Source organism: Sus scrofa, chromosome 13, assembly GCF_000003025.6.
Source record: "Sus scrofa isolate TJ Tabasco breed Duroc chromosome 13, Sscrofa11.1, whole genome shotgun sequence".
Lineage (NCBI taxonomy): Eukaryota > Metazoa > Chordata > Mammalia > Artiodactyla > Suidae > Sus > Sus scrofa.
The window spans coordinates 193,666,548-193,690,725 of NC_010455.5; the positions used below are offsets into that span (position 1 = coordinate 193,666,548).

Genomic DNA, 24,178 nt, shown 5'->3' on the forward strand with positions numbered 1-24,178 from the left:
TAAGACAATGAAAGAAACTGAAGAGCCAGATTCTTAATTCTGAATGAAACTCATTTATTGCAACCCACACCGAATACATTCTTTCCACACCTGAGTGGCATTGAATAGCATTGTAAACCAAATCATTTTACCTTAAGGAGAGAGGAAACAAAGATTAAAATGTGAAAGGAGCAGCTTTCTTTGGATCAGGCACAGGACAATCAAGAAAAAGCAGTCACGACTAGGAAAGAAGCAAAAGTCCATGGAGTTTGAGTTTTTGTCTTGGGTCCTCAGGTGGATCATTATCTGGAACAAGGAAGCTACTGGCCTCCCCAGGAAGAGCAAGATGGATGACAAGTATTGACTACATGTGTCAGAGGTTGGCATCCGCCGAAAACGGGATACAGAGGTCTGAGGCTGCCGGACACAACGCTAAGGTGGTGAGGACCACAGGGCAAACAGCCCTGGGGGCGGTATCCAGGAGTGAGGAGGCTCAGGGGCCGGCCGCTGCTGAACACGTAGTTCAGAGGTCTACTGGATACTGAGAGGCAGGAGCCAGAGGTGTGAGTTACAGGAAGAAGACTGATTCCTCGGCAGGGTCTGGGCACGTAGCACGCAGTGGAAGGGCAGCTGGAAGTCTCACAGTTGCTGGGCTCACAGCTGGCTGGCTGGCAGCTGGCAGGTTCACTGCAGGTCTCTTGGCCATTGTTCAGGATCCAGGTACGGTCTTGACAGCTACTGGGCACGCAAAGGACATCGCCACCACTCACATTTGTAGGGCAGAGGGCAATGGATGAGGAGAGAGGGATATGACAAGGATTCCTGAGGGATCCCAAGCTGTAGTTTCCGGAGCAGTAGTTGTGGCAAGCCATAGTGAGATTTCGGGAGTAGGTGGCTGTTGATAGAAAGAAGTGAGTGTCTTAGGCTTCTCATTCAACTTGCTCCTTTATATACCCACAGAAGGTGGTGATTTTGTACACAACCTCTTCCTCCTTGCTGTATGAAGCTGCATCAGAACACTTTATTATAGCCCAGGAAGTAGTGCTGCTGCCTCCCATAAAACTGTAGGTTTCTTGCAAGGCCTTCCATTGATTAAGTATATCTATAAAGCAGTGTGACCCTATTTTAATAGGATCTCTGCTTCTTAAATTATGCAACCAAAACAGACATGCTGAAGGTCATGCACTTATGTTTTTATAGCCACTACTGCATAAACATTCTTAGAATTCCTCTCAGAATTGTCTTTAAAAGTTGTAGTAAACTTCTTTGAAAGGGTGACAAATTATCTCTTTTTTGGGGGGAAATTCTATGCTTTTTGGAAATTGCCAAAAGTGAACAAAGACATGACATGTTTCATAGTTATCATAGGCTTATCATTTCATGGTTACTCATGTTCCAACCCCAAACTAATATTCTTGGTTAAAAAAAGAGAGAAGTTAGACATAATGAATAAGGCATAGAAATGGATTTGGTTTTGCTTCTTACATTGATTCTGATGTCAGTTAAGAGGCACTTATAAACCGCTTGTACATAACAGCATCAGAATAAATGTAAAGCATTCCTAAGTATGAATACTTCAAAGGTAACTTGGGGATATATTTTCTGGTAAAAAATCGGTTTAAAAGATACATGATTACATTTAACCTCAACGATCTCACTGTATTTTTCATATACCAACATACCTAGTGGCTCCACAGGCTATTTTAGCAGAAATTGTAATTATCTGCTGGATCTAAGTTTCAATTTCCTCTAGCTAAAAACTCAGTGTAAATCGCAACGCTTTGTCCTATTTTTACATAAATGCAATTATGTTGTAAAAGAATAAAAAATCTTATAATCTTTATGATTTGGGGCAGAGAGATTCTAAGAGTAGTATAATGTAGAAAATTTCAATGTGCCAAAATTTGTGCCTGGCTTTATTTTAGAATCCTGGTAGAAAGTGATTTCCTACCAAAATATCTTTATTTTTTTAAAAAGTCATGTTTTTTTTTATTTCATATAAATAAATAAACTGAGTCAAATTGAAAGTTTGATTTATGTGCAGAATATTCTTAATACAAATAAATAAATTTGGCTCAGTTTAAATTATGGATCTTCCTGGAACAGAAGCAAATAAAATTTCTTTAAAAAGAAGAAATGGCATGACATTTTTCATAGTTGTTATAGACTAATCATTTCGTTGTTACACATGTTCCAACCAAAAACTAATATTCTTGGTTAAAAAAAAAAGAGAAATTAGACACAATGATTAAGGCATAGAAATGGATTTGGTTTTGCTTCTTACTTTGATTCTGATGTCAGTTAAGAAGAGGTTATAAACTGCTTATACGTAGGCAATAGCATCAAAATAAATGTATGGAATTCCCTTCATAGCTCAGCGGTTAAGAACCCAACTAGGATCCATGAGGATGCAGGTTCGATCCCTGGCCTCATTCAATGGATTCAGGATTCGAGATTGTCGTGGCTGTGGTGTAGACTGGCAGCTGTAGCTCCGATTTGACCCCTAGCCTGGTAACCTCCATATACTGTGGGTGCAGCCCTTAAAAAAAAAAAGAAAAGACAAAAAAAAAATGTAAAGCATTCCTAAGTATGAATGCTTTGAAGGTTATTTGGGGATATATTTTCTGGTAAAAATCAGTTTTAAAGACACATAATTACATTTAGCCTCAACGATCTCACTGTATTTTTCATACACCAACATACCTAGTTGCTCCACAGGCTATTTTAGCAGAAATTGTAATTATCTGCGGGATCTAAGTTTCAATTTCCTCTAGCTAAAAACTCAGTGTAAATCACAACGCCTTCTCCTACTTTTATGTTCAGTGGATATGCCCACATTTATGAAGTCTCTCTCTGTCCTGGGGTGGAATCTGTGAATGGAAGATTTTTTTCTCTATGGACTAAGAGGACTATTGTACCATGAAGGCTAGAAATATGAAAAGAAAATGATATAGTCTCTGAGGTCCCTGGCTAAAATGTTGAAAGCACCTCAGTGTTTTAGGTCAGATAATATTAACCTTGGATAATTCGTACCTGAAGCGTTTGATGAGTCCTCCCAGCTCCAATCACTACCCTGCCTGCTTTCATCACCTGATACTGTTTGCACGCATTGGGAGAGTCTTCTTGTGAAATCCTGGATGCAACAGCTATATATAACTAATAGGTACAGCCATATATAACTGAATGCTTATCAGTTTTATAGGTTGATGCTCTTTCTGTCTGCTCTTCTCTATTACAGGCAAAGTCCAACACCTGCATCATTAATGAATCAATATATTTGTATGTATTTATGTATATGTATAGGTTATGTTGTATGTGTACATGGATGTTTTTCCACGCAGAGAAGGACTGTGGGATAAGAGGAAGCTAGTATTTACTTAGTGTGTACTCTGAGCAACACATTGCAGCATGCATACCCATGTGCGTGATGTCAACTTAGCCTCAAAATTCTTTACAGTATATTTGACTACGACATGTATTCGTATGAGAAAACCTAAGATATAGAAAGTTGCAGTACATGATATGAAGAGAAACATTTGCACAAAGGGGTTCAAAACGTTTGAACATTTGTGTGGTGATTCTAGACCTCTAAAATGCTTTATCTCCCATCATCCAATACAGCAGTACACAGAGATACACTGATACCATCATTTACTAACTGGGCAATTTGCATAATCACGCTGATCCTCACACACTATCAGTATCTTTTCATAAAACAGTGGAAATGTTAATAGTGACTATTTCAGTGCCATTTTAGGAAATGCTGAGACGTAAGAAAAATTAAGTATAAACTGCAAAGCGCTATACCAGAATAATTTACTTTTTTGCCTTGGGATTCTTAACTCATTCCAAAGAGAACCACCTTGGTTTTGATTCCTTTACAGCACCTCCAAGAGACTCTCATTTTTCTGTAGTGGGTGGGTGACACTGTAAAAATATTCACAGAATTTCAAATGGCCTGAGTTTAAGTTGTCCCCAGCTATAACAAATGTTGAACTGTTGTTATTTGAAAGTAACCATCTCACCAACAAAAGAAGTCATATGGGCATAACAGCAAGTACCTCATTAGTAGCCTCTCATAAAACTACATTTTTCAGGTTCTTCTGATGCAAGAGCCCAGGGTAGACTGAGAAACTATATATCCTATGTGTTCCTACAGGTTTACCCATTTTGTTGCTTTTGCTTCAATGAACTGTGGCTCCTTACTTCTACTCTAAAACAAAGAAAGAAAGAAACAAACAAACAAACAAAATGATCCTTAATTTCTCTCTTTCTTGGACACAGAGAATCATCTGAGCATTGCAACAATAAAGCTATGCCAATAAATAGCATTTTGCATTCATTTCTTCATTTCACAAATATTTATTGAACATCTTGTGTGTGAAAACATTGTGATAGATGCTGAAAATGAGGCCAAGATACTGTTGATTTCTGCTCCAAGACACGTTCACGGTGCAGATGTGTTAGGATAGATACACAATTTGTGTCAGTGTTTAATAACTGCTATATATAGTATATTGACAAGGACAAACATCATTCACCAGCTTTACTTAAAGTTGGCTTTGGATATTAACTTTGAGTGATGGCAGGAAATGGCAAGGGTTTGGGGGAAGGTGAGGACACTTCAACCTGTGGCAAAAGGTACAGTGACAAAAAAATGATATCACAACATTTTCAATGAAGGGTTCTTAGAGGCAAGTTGGAATTAAACTTAGATTCACATGCTAAATCGAATTCAGCCATCAAGGGAGTGGTGGAGTTTGTTCTCATGTAATGTTTTTCTCCTTGATCTACTAAAATTATGTCTTTTTTATCCATTTACTCTTTCCATCGTCACTATCAGCACTCCATTTAGATTTCGTTCCCCTTTGGTGAATACATCCATGTCTTACTGCCATCCTGACACCTATCTCTATTGTCTTTCCTTTAACTTGAATACTGTGTTTAGATTAATTCTCCTAAGATTAATTTTATCATATGACTCTCTTACTCAAAAATGTCACTGACTCTCTTTTGCCCATAGAGAATTGTTCAAACACTGGATTAGCCCTCCTCTGCTTTCCAAGAGTGATTCTGCCTATTCTTTTCATGTTTCCAATTATTCTACATCTTTTCTCATTTCACATCATCTCTTCATTCATCCTATCTTCCCTCTCCTTTGGAATAATCTTTAATTGTATCCATCATTCAGATCACAGGTAAATTAGCCCCTCCTTCATAAGTACTTTTCTACCAACCAAAATCCCTCCAACCTTAAATTTTTGTAATTATCATACCTATTTCACACACACACACACACACACACACACACACACTCTTTTGCATTGCAAGAAAAAACTTCTTTTCACCTGTCTTAGTTTCTGAATGTATTATAGAACCCTTATTATCTACTATTGACTGAGCATGTTTTATGTGTTTTACACGTATTAACTGATTTAATCCTCACAGCATCCCATTCAACTAGGTATGATCATTATTCTTGATACATGTAAAGGAACATAGTTGATCCCTAATAAATATTTGCTAACATCATAGCACTCATAAAATATAACATGTTTTATCAAATAAAAATTGACTTTTACTTAGTCAAGTCAGTAATCTCCGTTAAATACTTTTCTAACTATCCATTTTCACCAAGGAAAGTCAACTTTCAAGGAATATAAAAGAACATGGAAACAGAAGGAAATTCAGGTGAACTTAACATGCTTTGTCAGATTTTTCCTGCTCATTCTAATATTGATTCATATTCATCTTAGCTTGGCTTTGAGAAGACAATCAGTTAGTAATCTCGAGTCAGTATCTTGCAATCTTCAGCATAATGAAATGTCCTAATTTTAGCATCTCCTGTTGGATGCCATGTGTAAAATCATTCATTTACCATCAATTGAAAGAATTAAGTGATGAGAGTTTGGGGTGACTGACAAAGTTGTCAATCTGTAATCTACTTTCAACTGAATTTTTATTATAACATTCTTCAGTGTGAAGTCCATGATTTATACACGATTTGAACAAAATCCGCTACAGTCTTTCCTACTTTATTTATACACAAAAACCTTCCCTGGATGATGTTAGGAAATTGTCTGGGTTAATTAACACATCCTTTTATACCTGTATTAAAAACAGTGTAGGTGGAAGTATCCCTTCCACAATTCATAGTTAAGCCTTTGTATAGTGTCCCTTTCACCTTATTAGCTACTATTTATTGAGTCCTTATTACCTACTAGACATAGTTCTATGTGTTCTACATATATTAACTAATGTAATCCTCACAACATCCTTATCTGAATGGCTTGATTTCCTTCCCTTTGTCAATATATTTTATCAGCCATATTAAGCATAATTGATGTACAATAAACTGAGCATATTTATGTATGTATATACGTATGTATTATGTATTTTTTAGGGCTGCACCCGTGGCATATAGAAGGTCCCAGACTAGGGGTTGAATCGGAGCTACTACAGCTGCCAGCCTACATCACAGCTTACTACAATACCAGATTCCCGACCCACTAATCGAGGCCCGGGATCAAACCCGCATCCTCACGGATACTAGCTGGATTTGTTTCTGCTGTTTCTGGGAACTCCAAACTGAGCATATTTAAAGAGGACTGTTTGATGTTTTGACATTTGCATAAATGCCAAATCGAGATAATAATATGATATTCGTTATCTCTCAAAGATCCTCTATGCCCTCTTATAGTTAGTTCTTCTCTCCCACCCCTCTTCGTCACACGCCACCCCTGCCTGATCCCCAGGCAATCCTCGATCTTCATTATGCCATTTTGGATTAGTTTGTATGTTTTAACATTTTATGAAATGAAATGAAATTATATAGCATATGTATCTTTTTTTCTTCTTTCTTCCACTAAGTATAATTATTTGAGATTCATCCATGGCGTAGTTTGTTCCTTGTATTGCTGTGTAGTGTTCTGTGGTGTGGATGCAAATAATACATTTATTCTTTCATATGTTGATGAATGATTGGGTGGTGTGCAGTTTTTGGAAACTACAAACACACATGTTTTTGAATGGATATATACATTGAATTCTCTTGAGCAGATACTCAGAAGTGGAATGATGTGATTATATGAGGAGTCGATGGTTAACTTTTAAGGATCTGTCAAACTGTACCAAAGTAACTGAGTTATTTTATCTTCCCACCAGCAGGGTATAACAGTTCAAGCTGCTTCAAAGTTTTTTCCACCATTGATACAGGTACACTTTAAAAAATTTTAGTCAATTCTGTTAAGTGTCTATAGCATTGTTTCATTGTGGTTATGCATTGCTAGTGACTGATGATTCTGAGCATAGTCATTGCTTATTTTCAATCTGTATATCTTCTTTAGTGAAGAAACTCCTCCATATTTTATCTATTTTTTTTATTGGACTGTTTGCCTCCTCATTGTTGAGCTTGGAGTGTTCTTTGGATATTTTAAATACAACTCCTTTTTTAGGTATATGATTCCAAACATTCCATACTAGTCTGTGGCTTGTCTCTTTACTCCTGTAATAGTGACTTTTTGAAGAACCAGCATCTTCAATCTTGATAAAGTTCAGTGTATTAATTTTTAATTTTTAGATTATTTTGATGCTGTATCTAAGAAATTGTTGCCTAACTTCATATCCTAAAGGATTTTCTTCCTATGTTTTATCCAGCTAATTTTTTTGAAATCTAATTTTGAATTTAGTATCTACTTCCCTTTTCCCCTTCTATTTCCCAGTGTGATCCTTCTTAAGCCTCTTCATCTGCATTCTTATCAGTCTTCATTTCACTAATTTTAAGCATACAATTAATAGTCCTACATGAATTGCTCTGTATAAATAGTTACAGGATTCTTTCTTTCCTGATCTCTGTTCCTGTATTCACAATTGTCTCTTAGATCATTCCACTGGGACACCTTGTACTTCAAATTAAATATTTACATGTACATAGTGCTTGCTCTCAAGTTGATTCCTCCTCCCAAAAACTTTGTATCTTCTTACGGTACCAAATTCTCTCAGTCACATGGGTTTAAACTAATTATAAAACTATCCTCATGAATACTTCTATCTCCATCATATTCCCAACAATGAGGTAGACGGTGAAATTTAGCTCAAGTAATATCTCTTCCTTGGTTGCAGTCATCTTGAACACTTGTGTATTGCCCACAAAATAAAATCAAGTGTCTCTAATGACATTCAGAGCTTTTCAGTATGTGATGCCAACATACAGTGCCAAGCGTAAGTCCTGCAGGTCATTTTTTTTTTTTTTTTGGATGGTCCTATCTGTCACTGTCAGTATTCACTGAGAATGAATGACTCAGCAACATTGCTGGTTTTCTCTTTGCTATTTTAAATGCTTTTCCACTTATCTCTTCTTATAAACATTCTACTCATTCTTTATTGTTCAAGTCAAACATAAAAATTACCAGGAAGCCTTCATTTCTGCTCTATCAGAAATTCTTTTCCCTTTGAACTCATATCTATGCTACATATCTCCTATTATAGTAATGATTTCATACCTTATATTTTATTCAATTTCTATTTTAGTCTTGCTTCCCAGTAATTATAATTCCCAGTAATTACATTAAAGGCATTATAACCTTACTTTTGTTTATATTGCTCAATAGTCCAACATACTATTTTTTGTAAATTTTTATTTAAAAAATAAATGAAAATGCTTTAGTAAATTTTTCATCTATTCATTTCATTCAATTTATTTTCTCTTACTTTATCTAAAATATTTCCTTATTCATTGAAGTATAGTTAACATGTATTAGTTTCTGGTGTATAGTAAAGTGATTCAGATATAAATACGTATATCTCTATATATACATACATAGACAGTTATAGATATCTGTATATGTATCTATATGCATAGCTCTACCTGAGATGTATATATCTGAATCTTTTTCAAAGTCTTTTCCATTATAGGTTTATATTAGATTGAAGACTTGCATGAAGATCAATGTATATCATGGTAAATGGCTGTGGAAGAAAATTTATCAGAGATTGGCACAGTCCATCTTCATTTAAAATCATACTTTCTGATGTTTCCCAATCTGTTCATTTGGATGCAGATCTATATCTCCAATCTTTTTGGCCATTAGTTTTATAAATTACAACCAATCATTATTTCTGATTTTTTGAGAGCTTTTCACAGAGAAAGCAAAGATTTACTCTAAACCTAGGAAAAAAGAGGCCCAGGTCTATTATGCTTGTTTTGGATTTTCCTGTAAAACTCACTTTACAGCCAGAAGAACACAGTCCACCTCCAGGTCACAGAAGACTCTTGTTCAGCTACTCCTTTGCGTAGTGTAAGTACCACTTCTGGCTTTGTTTTGCCCCAGACTCTCTAGGCACACAGGAACACTAGGAAGAGACTTTACAATTAAAAAAAAAAAAAAAAATAGAGTGTAAAACTTTTCAACTTTTTTTCCTTTCTTTCTTTCTTTCTTTCTTTCTTTCTTTCTTTCTTTCTTTCTTTCTTTCTTTCTTTCTTTCCTTCTTTCTTTATTTTGTCTTTTGTCTTTGTTGTTGTTGTTGTTGTTGCTATTTCTTGGGCGGCTCCCGCGGCATATGGAGTTTCCCAGGCTAGGGGTCTAATCGGAGCTGTAGCAACCGGCCTACGCCAGAGCCACAACAACGCGGGATCCGAGCCGCGTCTGCAACCTACACCACAGCTCACGGCAACGTCGGATCGTTAACCCACTGAGCAAGGGCAGGGACCGAACCCGCAACCTCATGGTTTCTAGTCGGATTCGTTAACCACTGCGCCACGACGGGAACTCCTGGTTTTGTTTTTAATAGAACATGAGATCAAAATAGCAATGCTAAGGCTTGTCAGTAACTCAGCAGTCCCACTAAAATCAATAGGTGCTTTTTAGGAGTTTGTCTTTGGCCAACATTTATTCTGCCGGAGAGAAGAGCACTTGGGGACAAATGAAGACTGAGTTTCCTAAAATATTTTTTCCTCTGAAGCATTATTTTATAACACTTCATGAAATATAGAGAATCACTCTTCTTCAGTTGAAAGACTGACATTTAAGTGATTCAAGCCTTTATTCTGGTCTCTATTACAGGCTATTCCAAGATTCTGAGAAAAGACTCTGTGTGTGTGTGTGTGTGTGTGTGTGTGTGTGTGTGTGTGTGTGTTTTCAAACTGAGGATAGTTTTTTCCTAAAAGTTTCCTCATAAATTTGACAACCTCTCATCTTGTTCCTTGACAAATCCTTCTAGAGATGGTCTTATTTTATATTTAATCTGTGATTAAATGCTCTGAAAACCTGAGAAGTGGTTTATCATAAATAGTAACTATATATATATTTTTTCATGTTGGAACCAGGTAAAGGAGATATGTTCCACTCCCGTCTACCTTGTATCACCAGGATTTCTTCTCCAGAGGAATGCAGGTTTATTCTGGGGGGGAAAAAAAAAAAAAGGAGGACTCTTTCCTATCTAACATGCTTGTGGATTGGATAATGCAGCAAATGACCCTTTAACTTGAAGTCCTAAATCAGTACATTCCTTGAAAGTATTATGAAACATCACTAAGACTGTGGAAGGTCCGATTTTTATAATAAATAACGTAGTACCTTTCATAAAATCATCAAACCTAGCATTTCAACATTAGGTTTGAGCATGAATGACATGAATTCATGCTTTTAATAGTCATGCCAAAAATTGAAGAAATGGAGAAACTGAAAATGTTCAAGCTAGACTGAATGTATTACAGGACATTTATTATCTACCTTTCCTGTTCAGTGATGATTTTCTTTTGATATATTGACCTGGAAATCAGAATACCAAAAAATAAAGTATTGCTAGGCCTAATATCTAAGCCAAAAGCAAGTGGTTGTGACGTTTAAAGAATTTTCAGCCAGAAAAAGTAGGGTTGGGGGTGGGGGGTGGGGTTGGATGAATCACTTAGTCTGCTGTGATTGTTCTGGGCCATTTATCTGCTCCTTTCCTCACAAATGCTCACATACTTTCTTGTCTTTCCCCTTGGTGATACGAATGCAATGTTGACAGAGACAGGGCTTCCTGGATGAAGAAAGAAGACCTTCCAGGTTGATTAATAGAATTTGAGGGAAGCTAATTGGAATCATGGGAATATGTTGACCAAATTGTATGGTCAATGGATAATTATTTTATTGTCTGTTCATGGTCTGTTAATTAGCACCATGTTGTTTGTCAATAAGATGGTAACAGGGAGGGGATTGAAAGCCAACTACTGGGAAACGGATTCAAAAACAGCTGACCAAATGGTACCCTGATTTGAGCAAGAGGGACTCTTCGCTCATCTGGCCATCACTCCCAAATTCGCCACAATGCAATAACTAGTACAAAGATTCATCTGAGTCAGCAGAAGTTTCCACTCATTTTTCAGACAAAAGTTACAGAGATGTGCATCTCCCCTGAGCTTGAAAGGAGAATAATTCAAAACTACGATCAAAAACTAATTAAATTGTTAGAACCTTGTCTGGTTCTCTTGGGGGGTTAGGAAGTGGTGTACTCCTTCCTGTGGGACCAGTTGGGCCATCTCCTAGCTCATCCCTTCCTGTAGCCTAACCACTTAGATCTATTGGAAAAGATGATAAAAGGTTAACAGTGGCTCTCTCAGGGAAAATTCTAGAAACAGTCAAACTGTGGGACCACATAGGTGAGGCATTATGTGTCTCAGATTGGGATTTAAGATGACCCGTGGTAGAATGAAAACGGACTTAGGTAAATTCTTGCAGTCTGCCCCACCAACTTGGAAATCTCCTTTAGTTCTTAGGCTGAAACAAGGTGAGTTAAAAACGGATGTTATGTTAATAATGAGAAGTGGATAATCCAGATTAAAGTGTATTCCTTAAAGAAAGGCTGCTATAGCGTGTCTAATCTGAGGCAGCCAAAATGACAAACCTTGTGATCCATAGCTGGAAAGCAGTAGTGTTTAACTACCGAGTCAAAGGATTCTCAAGGTTTGTTTGTTTATTTATTTATTTACTGCTTTTTTTTTTGTAGGGCCACAAGTATACCATATGGAAGTTCCCAAGCTAGAAGTTGGATCACAGCTGCAACTGCTGGCCTCCACCCCAGTTCATGGCAACACCAGGTCCTTGACTCACTGAGCGAGGTCAGGGATCAAAGCTGCATCCTCATGGATACTAGTTGTGTTCATTTCTGCTGAGCCATAATGGGAAGTCCCTCAAGGTTTAAACAAATGGAATCAGTAAAATGCTGCTGCTGCCCCATATTGGGGCCTTGGATGAACTAAAACCATTTTTAGAAGATTGACCTCTTGTAGGTGCCTTATTGCTAAAAATCAGAAGTAAAGGCAACTTGGTCACTGGTGCTGCCCTCCACTCTTGCCCCCACCTCTCTCTTTCTCTCTCTTACTCCCCATACTCAATGATTCCCCTCTCTCTCTCTATCCTGATATTACCCACATTGAGGAGAAAGATGACTTAGGTGGGGACCAATATCTCTTTTTCCTCAAGGGAGATTGGGACCATAAGTGCTCCTTTAAATATGCCAGGGAACTTCTGGGGGGAAAAAAAGGATTTAAATTTTTGTAGCACTTTTCATTATGGTGTCCAGGTCACCACCCTGTCCCATGGGAAGAGGGGACATACTGGGATTCGGCTAATGAGATTTTGGAAAATATCACTGTAGGAAAGAGGAAATAATATGACCTTTCATGTGGGGGGTTTGGGGTCATTTCAACAATATAGCTGTTGTTGCAAGTGTTATAGGCCTATACTTCCCAATTCCATCAGTTCCAGAGAAATTCCCCTGGATCGTAAAGGACTGTATGTATAAAAGTGCTGTTAGTAGAGTTCCCACTGTGGCACAGTGTGTTAAGGATCCAGCATCACTGCAGTTACAGTGTAGGTCACAGCTGCAGCTTAGACTTGATCCTTGGCCCAGGAACTTCCATATGCTGCAGGTCTAGCTAAAAAAGGGAAAAAAAAAAAAAAAAAAAAAGAAGAGGAAGAAGTGCTAGTCATTGGTGTCCCTTCAAGCTACAAGTCTCAAAATTGGAGGCTTTGACAACGGGAGACAGTCCCTCTCTGTTTAACACTGCTTGAAGACCCATTAATAGTTATCTTACTGAAATACTGAATGAGACAATAGACTTGGTTGCAACACCTATTTTCAGATTATTCAGAGTAGCCAGTAGAGTGGCATACACACAGGAAAATTAATCAGAAGTGGTGCAGTTTAGAGACCAGTGTTGGCTATTTGGGGGAAAAAAAGTCCCCACCGTTATCTCCTATGTCTGCATGTCTCGAAAGTAGAGTAACAGCTTCCCTCTGTTCTGAAGTATATTTTCAAACATGTTTGTATAGCAAACAGTCTTGGAAAATACAATATTTCTCTCTGGGGCAACGACAGGCATGCCTACTGTCCATTCTCATGTCCATGATTCATTTTTGAGCTCAAGATTCCTCTGCTGTAAAATAACTCACTGTGCATGCAGTTATCATCTGGCCGTTCTACTCTTGCCTGCCCTTTGGGAACTGAGGCTCAGGAAAGGCTGCACATGCTAATGCTCTGGCTTCTGCTATTGTCACGAATAATAAAGTCTTTGTCTTTGATCCAGGTGTCACATGTCTTTTGCCAGCATCCATGAAGCTGTGACAGGCTAACTTGTTGTTAGCTTGCAAATTGGGTACAATCTCAGACCTCTTGTGGTTCTCATTGCCCCTTCCAACAGATTTCTCCTTTCTAGTTGAATTGGTGGCAATGCAATGTGAAAACTCAATCTATTTGTTTTAGCAATAATTTAATAAAACAGAAACTTTAATAGAAATTCAATAGTCATAATAGTATGGAAATAATGACGTCAAACTTATGCGGCAGTAACTAGCAGAGAGCAGTTAAAGTTATTAGATGATAAATAGCTTGATGGCATATTGAAAACATATCCTAAAAGTTTAAAGGACATCAGAAGAAAAAACTGACAAAGAAAAGGAACAACTGTAAGCCCTGGTTCAGTCTTAAGGCTGAACAGTAAAGCAATAGTTGGGTATAGCATTTTTTAAATAAAACAATGGAGCCATATAGCATATCTTTTAAAAGACTGTCTGTCTCTTTCTTTCTTTTTTTTTTTTTTTTTTTTTTTTTGTCTTTTTGCCTTTTCTAGGGCCGCTCCCACAGCATATGGAGGTTCCCAGGCTAGGGGTCTAATCGGAGCTGTAGCTGCCAACCTACACCAGAGCCACAGCAACGCAGGATCCGAGCCACATCTGCAACACACCACAGCTCACAGCAACGCCAGATCCTTAACCCACTGAGAGATGCCAGGGATCAAACTCACATCCTCATAGATCCTATGTGGGTTAGTTAACCACTGAGCCATGAAGGGAATTCCCCTAGTCTGCTGTTGCTTCTCCTCACTTAAGTGTATTCTATGGCACAATCCTTATAATCCTTCCTTCATTTTATAAATAATTGCCAAAGATGCAAATATCCAAAGAATAAAATTTATTATGTTGAGATTTTTTTTTTCCCTAGAGAATAGTGATGTCTTTGGACTTTGGATGCAAAAATAATTCAATTGTAGAGGAAATACAAAGCTAAGGCCAAAATAAGTGTCTTGTAGGCAGCATAGTGTAGGCTTTTGTTTTTTTATCCAGTCTGCGCTCTGTCTTTTGATTGGAGCATCAAAAGACATCCTATACTCACTGTGAGTTAGGAAATTTTACAAGCTGATTTTATTATTTCTAGAGTCAGCTGCTTAGAGTCAAAAAGATGCATCAAAAATGATAACAGAGACGTGTACCTGGGGAAGTACACGTCTATAATTTAATTTAATTTCCTATTGCTCTACATTTTCTTGTCTGGCTATTTCCTAGAAAAATTTGAATGAAAACACCTTTGTTTAAAAATATGTTATGTTTTGCTAAACAATTTGAGCTGCACATTGTGATAGAGCTGCGCAGCATGGCTGTAATTAAGACAGCGAAACATATTCAATATTACATTCGTTCACAGGTAAAATTTTAAAAGCTTGACACTATTATTTATTCTGCAATAAGGCATTAAATACTGAAATGATGTTTACTATTAGCTTCACATGTAGATGAATTTACACGGGACTCTAAGACATTTTCTAAGTAGGAATAAGGTTTTTGAGGGACCATAGAGTTTAAAGATCCAATGATTAGATTAAATTACTATAGAAAATATACTTTTTTTTCCTTAATACTGAACAATTCCAATATCTGATTGAAAGATCTATATACCAGATGTCCAATTTGCAGCATTGTTTCTCGGGATTCAAGGGAGGAAGCTTTATCAGAGTGGCGTGTTTGACAGGACACTGTCTTTTCAGAAGTGCTGTTCCTCTATCCACCTTGTGGAATATGAACTTGGAAGATTTTCTCCACGTTCATCCTACAGGCTCTCACTAGCAGCATTTTCTATGTGTGACACATTATACAGGTTTCGTGTGAGCAGTAAACTGCCTTGTCCTGACATCCTGGAGGCCCAGATGTCACATAAAGGGCACTCACTCTCTTGGAAAAGGTCACTGTTTTCCACAATATAAAACTATGACGGTATGCATAGGATACGGGTGCTTTCACTAATCCACAGGATTTTTCATAATTAATCCTATTTAAAAAGGCAATTTCTAGACACTTTGTGTAATTTGTAAACAGGTCTTTGGTTTTCATTTTTAGATACCTCCCAACACAGGTTAGATAAGTAGGAGGCAAAGCAGCCTGCTTTCACGTCAATGCACAACCCACAGATTGAGAATCTATATACATGATAAAAAACAGAATCTATATACATGATAAAAAACAGAAGATGAAAGTGATGAGGACATTAAAACTGACAAAAGAGTGAATTAAAATATGCCGACTGATTCTCTATACAAAAAGGTAATGCAATCAGTAAAATGGAGAAGAAACAGCCAAATAATTTAGAAGAGAAAAGTCCTTGGGCTTTGGACAAGGTCAAACAAATATTTAAGCCCTGTTATAGTAAAAATGTCAGAAAAGTTACAGAATTAAGACTGTCATGGCGCAGTGGAAACGAACCTGACTAGGATCCATGAGGACGCGGGTTCGATCCCTGGCCTTGATCAGTGGGTTAAGGATCTGGCATTGCCATGAGCTATGGTGTAGGCTGCAGACATGGCTTGGATTCTGCATTGCTGTGGCTGTGGTGTAGGCCAGCAGCTCCCATCCAACCCCTTGCCTGGGAACCTCCAAGTGCCGAGGGTGTGGCCCTTAAAGAAAAAAAAGACTTTTATTTATGAACTTATCTATGAAACAGAAACTAATTCATGGATATAAATTTGTGATTACCAAGGGGAGATGTGGAAATGTGAGGGAGGAATGGATTGGGAGTTTGCGATTAGCAGATATAGACTAGTACATAGAGAATGGGTAAACGAGGTCCTACTGTATAGCACAGGGAGCTATATTCAATATCCTGTAAAAACCATAATGGGAAAGAATAGGAAAAAGGAAATATATGTATGCATATATATAGTAAATATACATGTATTAGTAAATACATGTGTGCATATATATAGTAAATATATGTAGATAGAGTAAATATATATATTTATATTGTTAACCAACTATACTTCAAGGAAATGAAATTTTTAAAAAAGAATGTTTCCTTTTAAATATTTCTTTTGACGCTTACAATTAAAGTTACTTTCACATCTCAATGTATACTTTTTTGTCATATGTTAATTCTTCCCAAAATGAGCCAAATGTTTGATAAAGTATCAGTTGAGGAACTTTCTACTAAAGGTTAATAACCGAAAGAGCCAAGGGAAAAGTAAGATATTGGTCAATGCAAGGAAAAGGTAACCACATTTCCTTACATAGCTAAGAAGGGCACATCCATAACTTGTACTCTGATCTCACATTTACCATGCTTCTTTGTTGCTACTGGTGTGAAAGTTAGACACATTATGTATTCTTCTGTCACATAATAGCTCCAAAGAAGCTATCTGAAAGTTCAAGCTCTGCTATTCTGTATTTTTATTCAGCTGGTGAGATAAATGTATGCATAGAAGTAATAGATAATGGAGTTCCCAAAGTGGCTCAGCAGAAACTGACTAGCACCCATTGAGGACGCAGTTGCAATTCTTCCTCAGTGGGTTAAGGATCCAGTTGCTGTGAGCTGTGGTGTAGGTTGCAGATGTGGCTCGGATCCCGTGTTGCTGTGGCTCTGGTGTAGGCTGGTGGCTACAGCTCCGATTGGACCCCTAGCCTGGGAACCTCCATATGCCGCAGGAGTGGCCCAAGAAATGGCAAAAAAAAAAAAAAAAAAAAAAAAAAAAAAAAAAAAAAAAAAAAAAGAGTTTTTCTTTTACTTTATTGTAAAAAAAAAAAAAGCTTAAACACCTATTGTCCACTTATTTTAGCCACCAGAAAATATACCTGTGAAGCTAGAAGTCAGTAAATATCAGCTGATACACTGATCTGGAATAATTGGCTAAAATAAAGGGTTGTACTATAACCACAATGTAATTTACTAGGAAAACATAGGTTTTGAAAAAACTTGGAAATAAATCTCAAAACCAGTAATTTACAATCGCTATGATCTTGGCTAAATTAGGAACAATTATCATTACCTTGCTGGATATTAAGGTAATTAAACTTATTATGCAAGAAACATGACCCATAGCTGGCAACACAAAATTAGCACATGTGGGCTAAGGTATAAAAATTAACAGGTATTATCTAGTTGTGGAATATTGGATATAGAACTTTCCCTAATTTCTAGCTGCTAGAATTCTGATCTGTGGGGAGATGCGAAGTTTCCACCCAAAGTTAAGAAAGCAGTACAGACTAAAACTTCAAAACAAAACAAAGCAAATGCAATTTGTTGAATTTCTCATCGGTACTATCCTAAATCTAAATACCACTTGCCCTAGATTTCACTACCATTTGATCAAAAACATAATTTACTTACCCTCAAATCAACGAACATTTGCAAAGAGCCTAATCACATGTTGACCAAAAGGCAGACTTGAAAGAGCTCAAAGTCTGGAGAAGGGTTCAGAAATGCAAATAAAACAATGAAAAATTAAGGATGACATTGATGTAAGAACAGACAATAGGGAATAGAACAAAAGTGTCTAGATATTGATACACGCATTTGTAGATACTCGATTTATGTACCAAGGGCCTTGAACTGCAGTGCAGTGGGAAAAGGAACAACTTTTTAGGAGATGGTGCTGGATCAACTGGAATTTTGGTCCCTAAGACATAATACACACACATGCACATACATCAATTTTACATTGGCGATATATTTAAATGTTGAAAGGAAAACAAAAAAAAAAATCTATAGTGATCATACAGTATCTTCATTTTTTTAAAAAAAGGAAAAAAATAACTAACTATAACTAGAAGATTGATAAATTGGGCTAACTTCTAGTAGGGAATGTATATCAATCTAAAGATACCATAAGTGAAAAGCAGGCAGTAGTATGGAAGAAGATATTCAAATTATTCAATTTTATATATATATATAAATTAGCCCTCCAACAAAAGGCTAAATATATGGACTATGTGAAGACCCCTCCCCATCCTAAAAACAGACATACAAACTAAAACCATAAGATAAGGACCGAAATGTCTGCTTCACAAAAAAGCCATATTTAAATGGCCAAGAAGTATTTTAATAATGCTCCCAATGAGGAATTGTCATGAAAATTCAAAATAAGACCAACATTTGTCATAAGTACATACTCGCTAGAATGGCTAAACTTAAAAGGACTGACAATTATAATTATTGATGAGGAGGTAGAGCGACTGGAATTCTTATGCTCTTGATAGTAGAAATCAATATTGGTATAACTGTAGAGTGTAATTTTGCCATGGTATAAAATAAAGCTGAGCAGGCATGTTTCATACAATTAATCAACTTTATTTCTAAATATATTACCCCAGAAGGATATCCCCATTGGTATATCAAAAGATACGTGCAAGAATAAAGGAGTACTGTATACATTATTGATAACAGTTCCAAACTGGAAAGAAGCCCTTCTGATCAGCAACAACAGAATGGATAAGTGCATTTTAGTGTCTTGGTACCTTTGATATTATACCTAAAGGAAAATAAACAGACTCCTAGTAGGTTTAACAGCATGGAAGTATCTCACAAACACAAAATGTCATAAAAGAAGCCCAAGACAAAGGGCTAGATACTATGTAATTTCATTTTAAAGTTTGAGAACTGGCAGAACTAATACACAGATTAGAAATCAGAATGATGGCTACATCTGTGGAATAATGACTTGTGTACAAATTCATAGGCATGTCATATTTAAATTACAATCTTACTTTATTATTTTTTTAGTCTTTTTGCCATTTCTAGGCCCACTCCCACGGCATATGGAGGTTCCCAGGCTAGGGGGTCGAATCGAAGCTGTAGCCAGCCACCAGCCTACAGCAGAGTCACAGCAATGCAGGATCCCAGCTGCGTCTGTGATCTACACCACAGCTCACGGCAATGCCGGATCCTTAACCCACTGAGCAAGGCCGGATCCTTAACCCACTGAGCAAGGCCAGGGGTCGAACCCCAAACCTCACGGTTCCTAGTCGGATTCGTTAACCACTGTGCCAGGAAGGGAACTCCCAAAATCTTACTTTAAGTTATTGTAAAAAAAAATCAGTGTCAACAAGATCTGCAATAGAAATATGTCTGAGAAAGCCACCTCAAGGTGTGAATTACTCATTATGGTAAGTGGAAAGGGTCTGGAAAAATCTTCAAAAAATAAAAGGTGCCACAAACTTTAAATAGTATGAGAATCAGGCAAGTAAGTCCAGATAATGAACTAGAATACATTGATTGTTGTTTGTTTGTTTGTTTGTTTTTTGTATTTTTAGGGCCACAGCCCGAGGCATGTGGAGGTTCCCAGGCTAGGGGTCTAATTGGAGCTGTAGCCACGGGCCTGTGCCACAGCCACAGCAAAGCAGGATTCGAGCCACAGCCACGTCTGTGACTTACATCACAGCTCACGGCAATGCCAGTTCCTTAACCCACTGAGCAAGGCCAGGGATCAAACCTGCTACCTCATGGTTCCTAGTCGGATTCGTTTCCTCTGTGCCATGATGGGAACTCCTAGAATACATTTTGAAATAGCAGCATGAACATAATGATAAGAGGAACCAGAATTCGACTTCTGTGTCAGCAATCTCCTAAGAAGAAATGGCATATGATTTCTCTAAAGGGAACAGCTACTAGTTAGCTCTCAGAGATCACTGTCTTTCTTGCATGTTGACAATTTCTAGATATTACACTTCCTCAAAAAGGTGAACGTTCATGCCTTTATGATTTAGTTTTGTTTTACTTTTTGAAATATATACCCCATACCTTTTATGCTGAATGAAGGAAAAAGTGTATCTTTAATACAGATATGTCTTAGAGTATATGGCTTCTGATAAATTCTGAGATTCGGCTTATCTTCACATTTGTCTTATTTATCTCTGCATCTTTTGTGCCTGGCACAGGATGGCTTGGGATGCAATAGTTAGGTGATGAAAAAAATTGCATAATAAACCAACAGTTTAGTAAATAAAGTTGGGCTATATTTTTGAAAGTGAGTACAAGTCTTCCAGGTAGATCAGAAGTTCATGCTGATCCTCATGATGACGTAGGCAAAAGGGTAGATGCTTATAAAAATAAGAGTATTTAGGAGTTCCCATCATGCTCAGTGGTTAAAGAATGTGACTAGGAAACATGAGGTTGTGGGTTCGATCCCTGGCCTCGCTCAGTGGGTTAAGGTTCTGGTGTTGCTGTGAGCTGTGGTGTAGGTTGCAGATGTGGCTTGGATCCCGCATTGCTGTGGCTCTGGCGTAGGCTGGGGGCTACAGCTCTGATTAGACTCCTAGCCTGGGAACCTCCATATGCTGTGGGTGTGGCCCTAGAAAACACAAAAAGACAAAAAAAAAAAAAAAAAAGAATAAACCAGAGTATTTGGAGAACTATATATAAGTCAGAATCAAAGGAATTTTGAATCTGCAATAATTAGAAGAAGATGAAGCCAAAGATGTAGGAGGCAGAAAGACAATGAAGAAAACCAGATGTCAGGATAAGGGTTTATATTTTCCTGTAATGAGACTAGATCATAGGAAGCCATCAAAGGCTTAAGTAGAAGTGAAATAGGATTCAGTTTGCAATTGGGAAAGACATTCTGGTGGAAATATGTTCACGGGAAGAGAGCGATAAGGAGATCATTCCTAATCTTGCTAAACTTGCCTTTTCAAAATAAATTCCACCAAAGGCTTTTTGGGTCTCTCAGCTACAAAAGATCATAGATATCAGAGATCTAGAAAGCAGGTTGAGGAATTAGCCCTCAAGCCATTCCCCTACTGTGAGATAAGATCATATAGTGGAGTGTACCATGTCCTAGTCGCTTCCCTCGCAGGCAGTTGAGGTTGGTCATGTGTGTATTAAAATAAGACAATGAAAGAAACTGAAGAGCCAGATTCTTAATTCTGAATGAAACTCATTTATTGCAACCCACACCGAATACATTCTTTCCACACCTGAGTGGCATTGAATAGCATTGTAAACCAAATCATTTTACCTTAAGGAGAGAGGAAACAAAGATTAAAATGTGAAAGGAGCAGCTTTCTTTGGATCAGGCACAGGACAATCAAGAAAAAGCAGTCACGACTAGGAAAGAAGCAAAAGTCCATGGAGTTTGAGTTTTTGTCTTGGGTCCTCAGGTGGATCATTATCTGGAACAAGGAAGCTACTGGCCTCCCCAGGAAGAGCAAGATGGATGACAAGTATTGACTACATGTGTCAGAGGTTGGCATCCGCCGAAAACGGGATACAGAGGTCTGAGGCTGCCGGACACAACGCTAAGGTGGTGAGGACCACAGGGCAAACAGCCCTGGGGGCGGTATCCAGGAGTGAGGAGGCTCAGGGGCCGGCCGCTGCTGAACACGTAGTTCAGAGGTCTACTGGATACTGAGAGGCAGGAGCCAGAGGTGTGAGTTACAGGAAGAAGACTGATTCCTCGGCAGGGTCTGGGCACGTAGCACGCAGTGGAAGGGCAGCTGGAAGTCTCACAGTTGCTGGGCTCACAGCTGGCTGGCTGGCAGCTGGCAGGTTCACTGCAGGTCTCTTGGCCATTGTTCAGGATCCAGGTACGGTCTTGACAGCTACTGGGCACGCAAAGGACATCGCCACCACTCACATTTGTAGGGCAGAGGGCAATGGATGAGGAGAGAGGGATATGACAAGGATTCCTGAGGGATCCCAAGCTGTAGTTTCCGGAGCAGTAGTTGTGGCAAGCCATAGTGAGATTTCGGGAGTAGGTGGCTGTTGATAGAAAGAAGTGAGTGTCTTAGGCTTCTCATTCAACTTGCTCCTTTATATACCCACAGAAGGTGGTGATTTTGTACACAACCTCTTCCTCCTTGCTGTATGAAGCTGCATCAGAACACTTTATTATAGCCCAGGAAGTAGTGCTGCTGCCTCCCATAAAACTGTAGGTTTCTTGCAAGGCCTTCCATTGATTAAGTATATCTATAAAGCAGTGTGACCCTATTTTAATAGGATCTCTGCTTCTTAAATTATGCAACCAAAACAGACATGCTGAAGGTCATGCACTTATGTTTTTATAGCCACTACTGCATAAACATTCTTAGAATTCCTCTCAGAATTGTCTTTAAAAGTTGTAGTAAACTTCTTTGAAAGGGTGACAAATTATCTCTTTTTTGGGGGGAAATTCTATGCTTTTTGGAAATTGCCAAAAGTGAACAAAGACATGACATGTTTCATAGTTATCATAGGCTTATCATTTCATGGTTACTCATGTTCCAACCCCAAACTAATATTCTTGGTTAAAAAAAGAGAGAAGTTAGACATAATGAATAAGGCATAGAAATGGATTTGGTTTTGCTTCTTACATTGATTCTGATGTCAGTTAAGAGGCACTTATAAACCGCTTGTACATAACAGCATCAGAATAAATGTAAAGCATTCCTAAGTATGAATACTTCAAAGGTAACTTGGGGATATATTTTCTGGTAAAAAATCGGTTTAAAAGATACATGATTACATTTAACCTCAACGATCTCACTGTATTTTTCATATACCAACATACCTAGTGGCTCCACAGGCTATTTTAGCAGAAATTGTAATTATCTGCTGGATCTAAGTTTCAATTTCCTCTAGCTAAAAACTCAGTGTAAATCGCAACGCTTTGTCCTATTTTTACATAAATGCAATTATGTTGTAAAAGAATAAAAAATCTTATAATCTTTATGATTTGGGGCAGAGAGATTCTAAGAGTAGTATAATGTAGAAAATTTCAATGTGCCAAAATTTGTGCCTGGCTTTATTTTAGAATCCTGGTAGAAAGTGATTTCCTACCAAAATATCTTTATTTTTTTAAAAAGTCATGTTTTTTTTATTTCATATAAATAAATAAACTGAGTCAAATTGAAAGTTTGATTTATGTGCAGAATATTCTTAATACAAATAAATAAATTTGGCTCAGTTTAAATTATGGATCTTCCTGGAACAGAAGCAAATAAAAATTTCTTTAAAAAGAAGAAATGGCATGACATTTTTCATAGTTGTTATAGACTAATCATTTCGTTGTTACACATGTTCCAACCAAAAACTAATATTCTTGGTTAAAAAAAAAGAGAAATTAGACACAATGATTAAGGCATAGAAATGGATTTGGTTTTGCTTCTTACTTTGATTCTGATGTCAGTTAAGAAGAGGTTATAAACTGCTTATACGTAGGCAATAGCATCAAAATAAATGTATGGAATTCCCTTCATAGCTCAGCGGTTAAGAACCCAACTAGGATCCATGAGGATGCAGGTTCGATCCCTGGCCTCATTCAATGGATTCAGGATTCGAGATTGTCGTGGCTGTGGTGTAGACTGGCAGCTGTAGCTCCGATTTGACCCCTAGCCTGGTAACCTCCATATACTGTGGGTGCAGCCCTTAAAAAAAAAAGAAAAGACAAAAAAAAAATGTAAAGCATTCCTAAGTATGAATGCTTTGAAGGTTATTTGGGGATATATTTTCTGGTAAAAATCAGTTTTAAAGACACATAATTACATTTAGCCTCAACGATCTCACTGTATTTTTCATACACCAACATACCTAGTTGCTCCACAGGCTATTTTAGCAGAAATTGTAATTATCTGCGGGATCTAAGTTTCAATTTCCTCTAGCTAAAAACTCAGTGTAAATCACAACGCCTTCTCCTACTTTT

General features: G+C 37.6%; 2 protein-coding genes across 2 annotated transcripts; both read right to left on the bottom strand.

The window, feature by feature from the left end:
* LOC110256472 (keratin-associated protein 26-1-like) lies at positions 31-1,913 on the bottom strand. The gene has a single exon (XM_021070899.1). It carries the CDS (start codon positions 849-851, stop codon positions 300-302), a length of 552 nt encoding a protein of 183 aa, XP_020926558.1. The 5' UTR covers positions 852-1,913; the 3' UTR covers positions 31-299.
* Positions 21,417-23,272, bottom strand: LOC110255316 (keratin-associated protein 26-1-like). Its single transcript, XM_021070901.1, has one exon. The coding sequence runs from the start codon at positions 22,235-22,237 to the stop codon at positions 21,686-21,688; it is 552 nt and encodes a 183-aa protein (XP_020926560.1). The 5' UTR covers positions 22,238-23,272; the 3' UTR covers positions 21,417-21,685.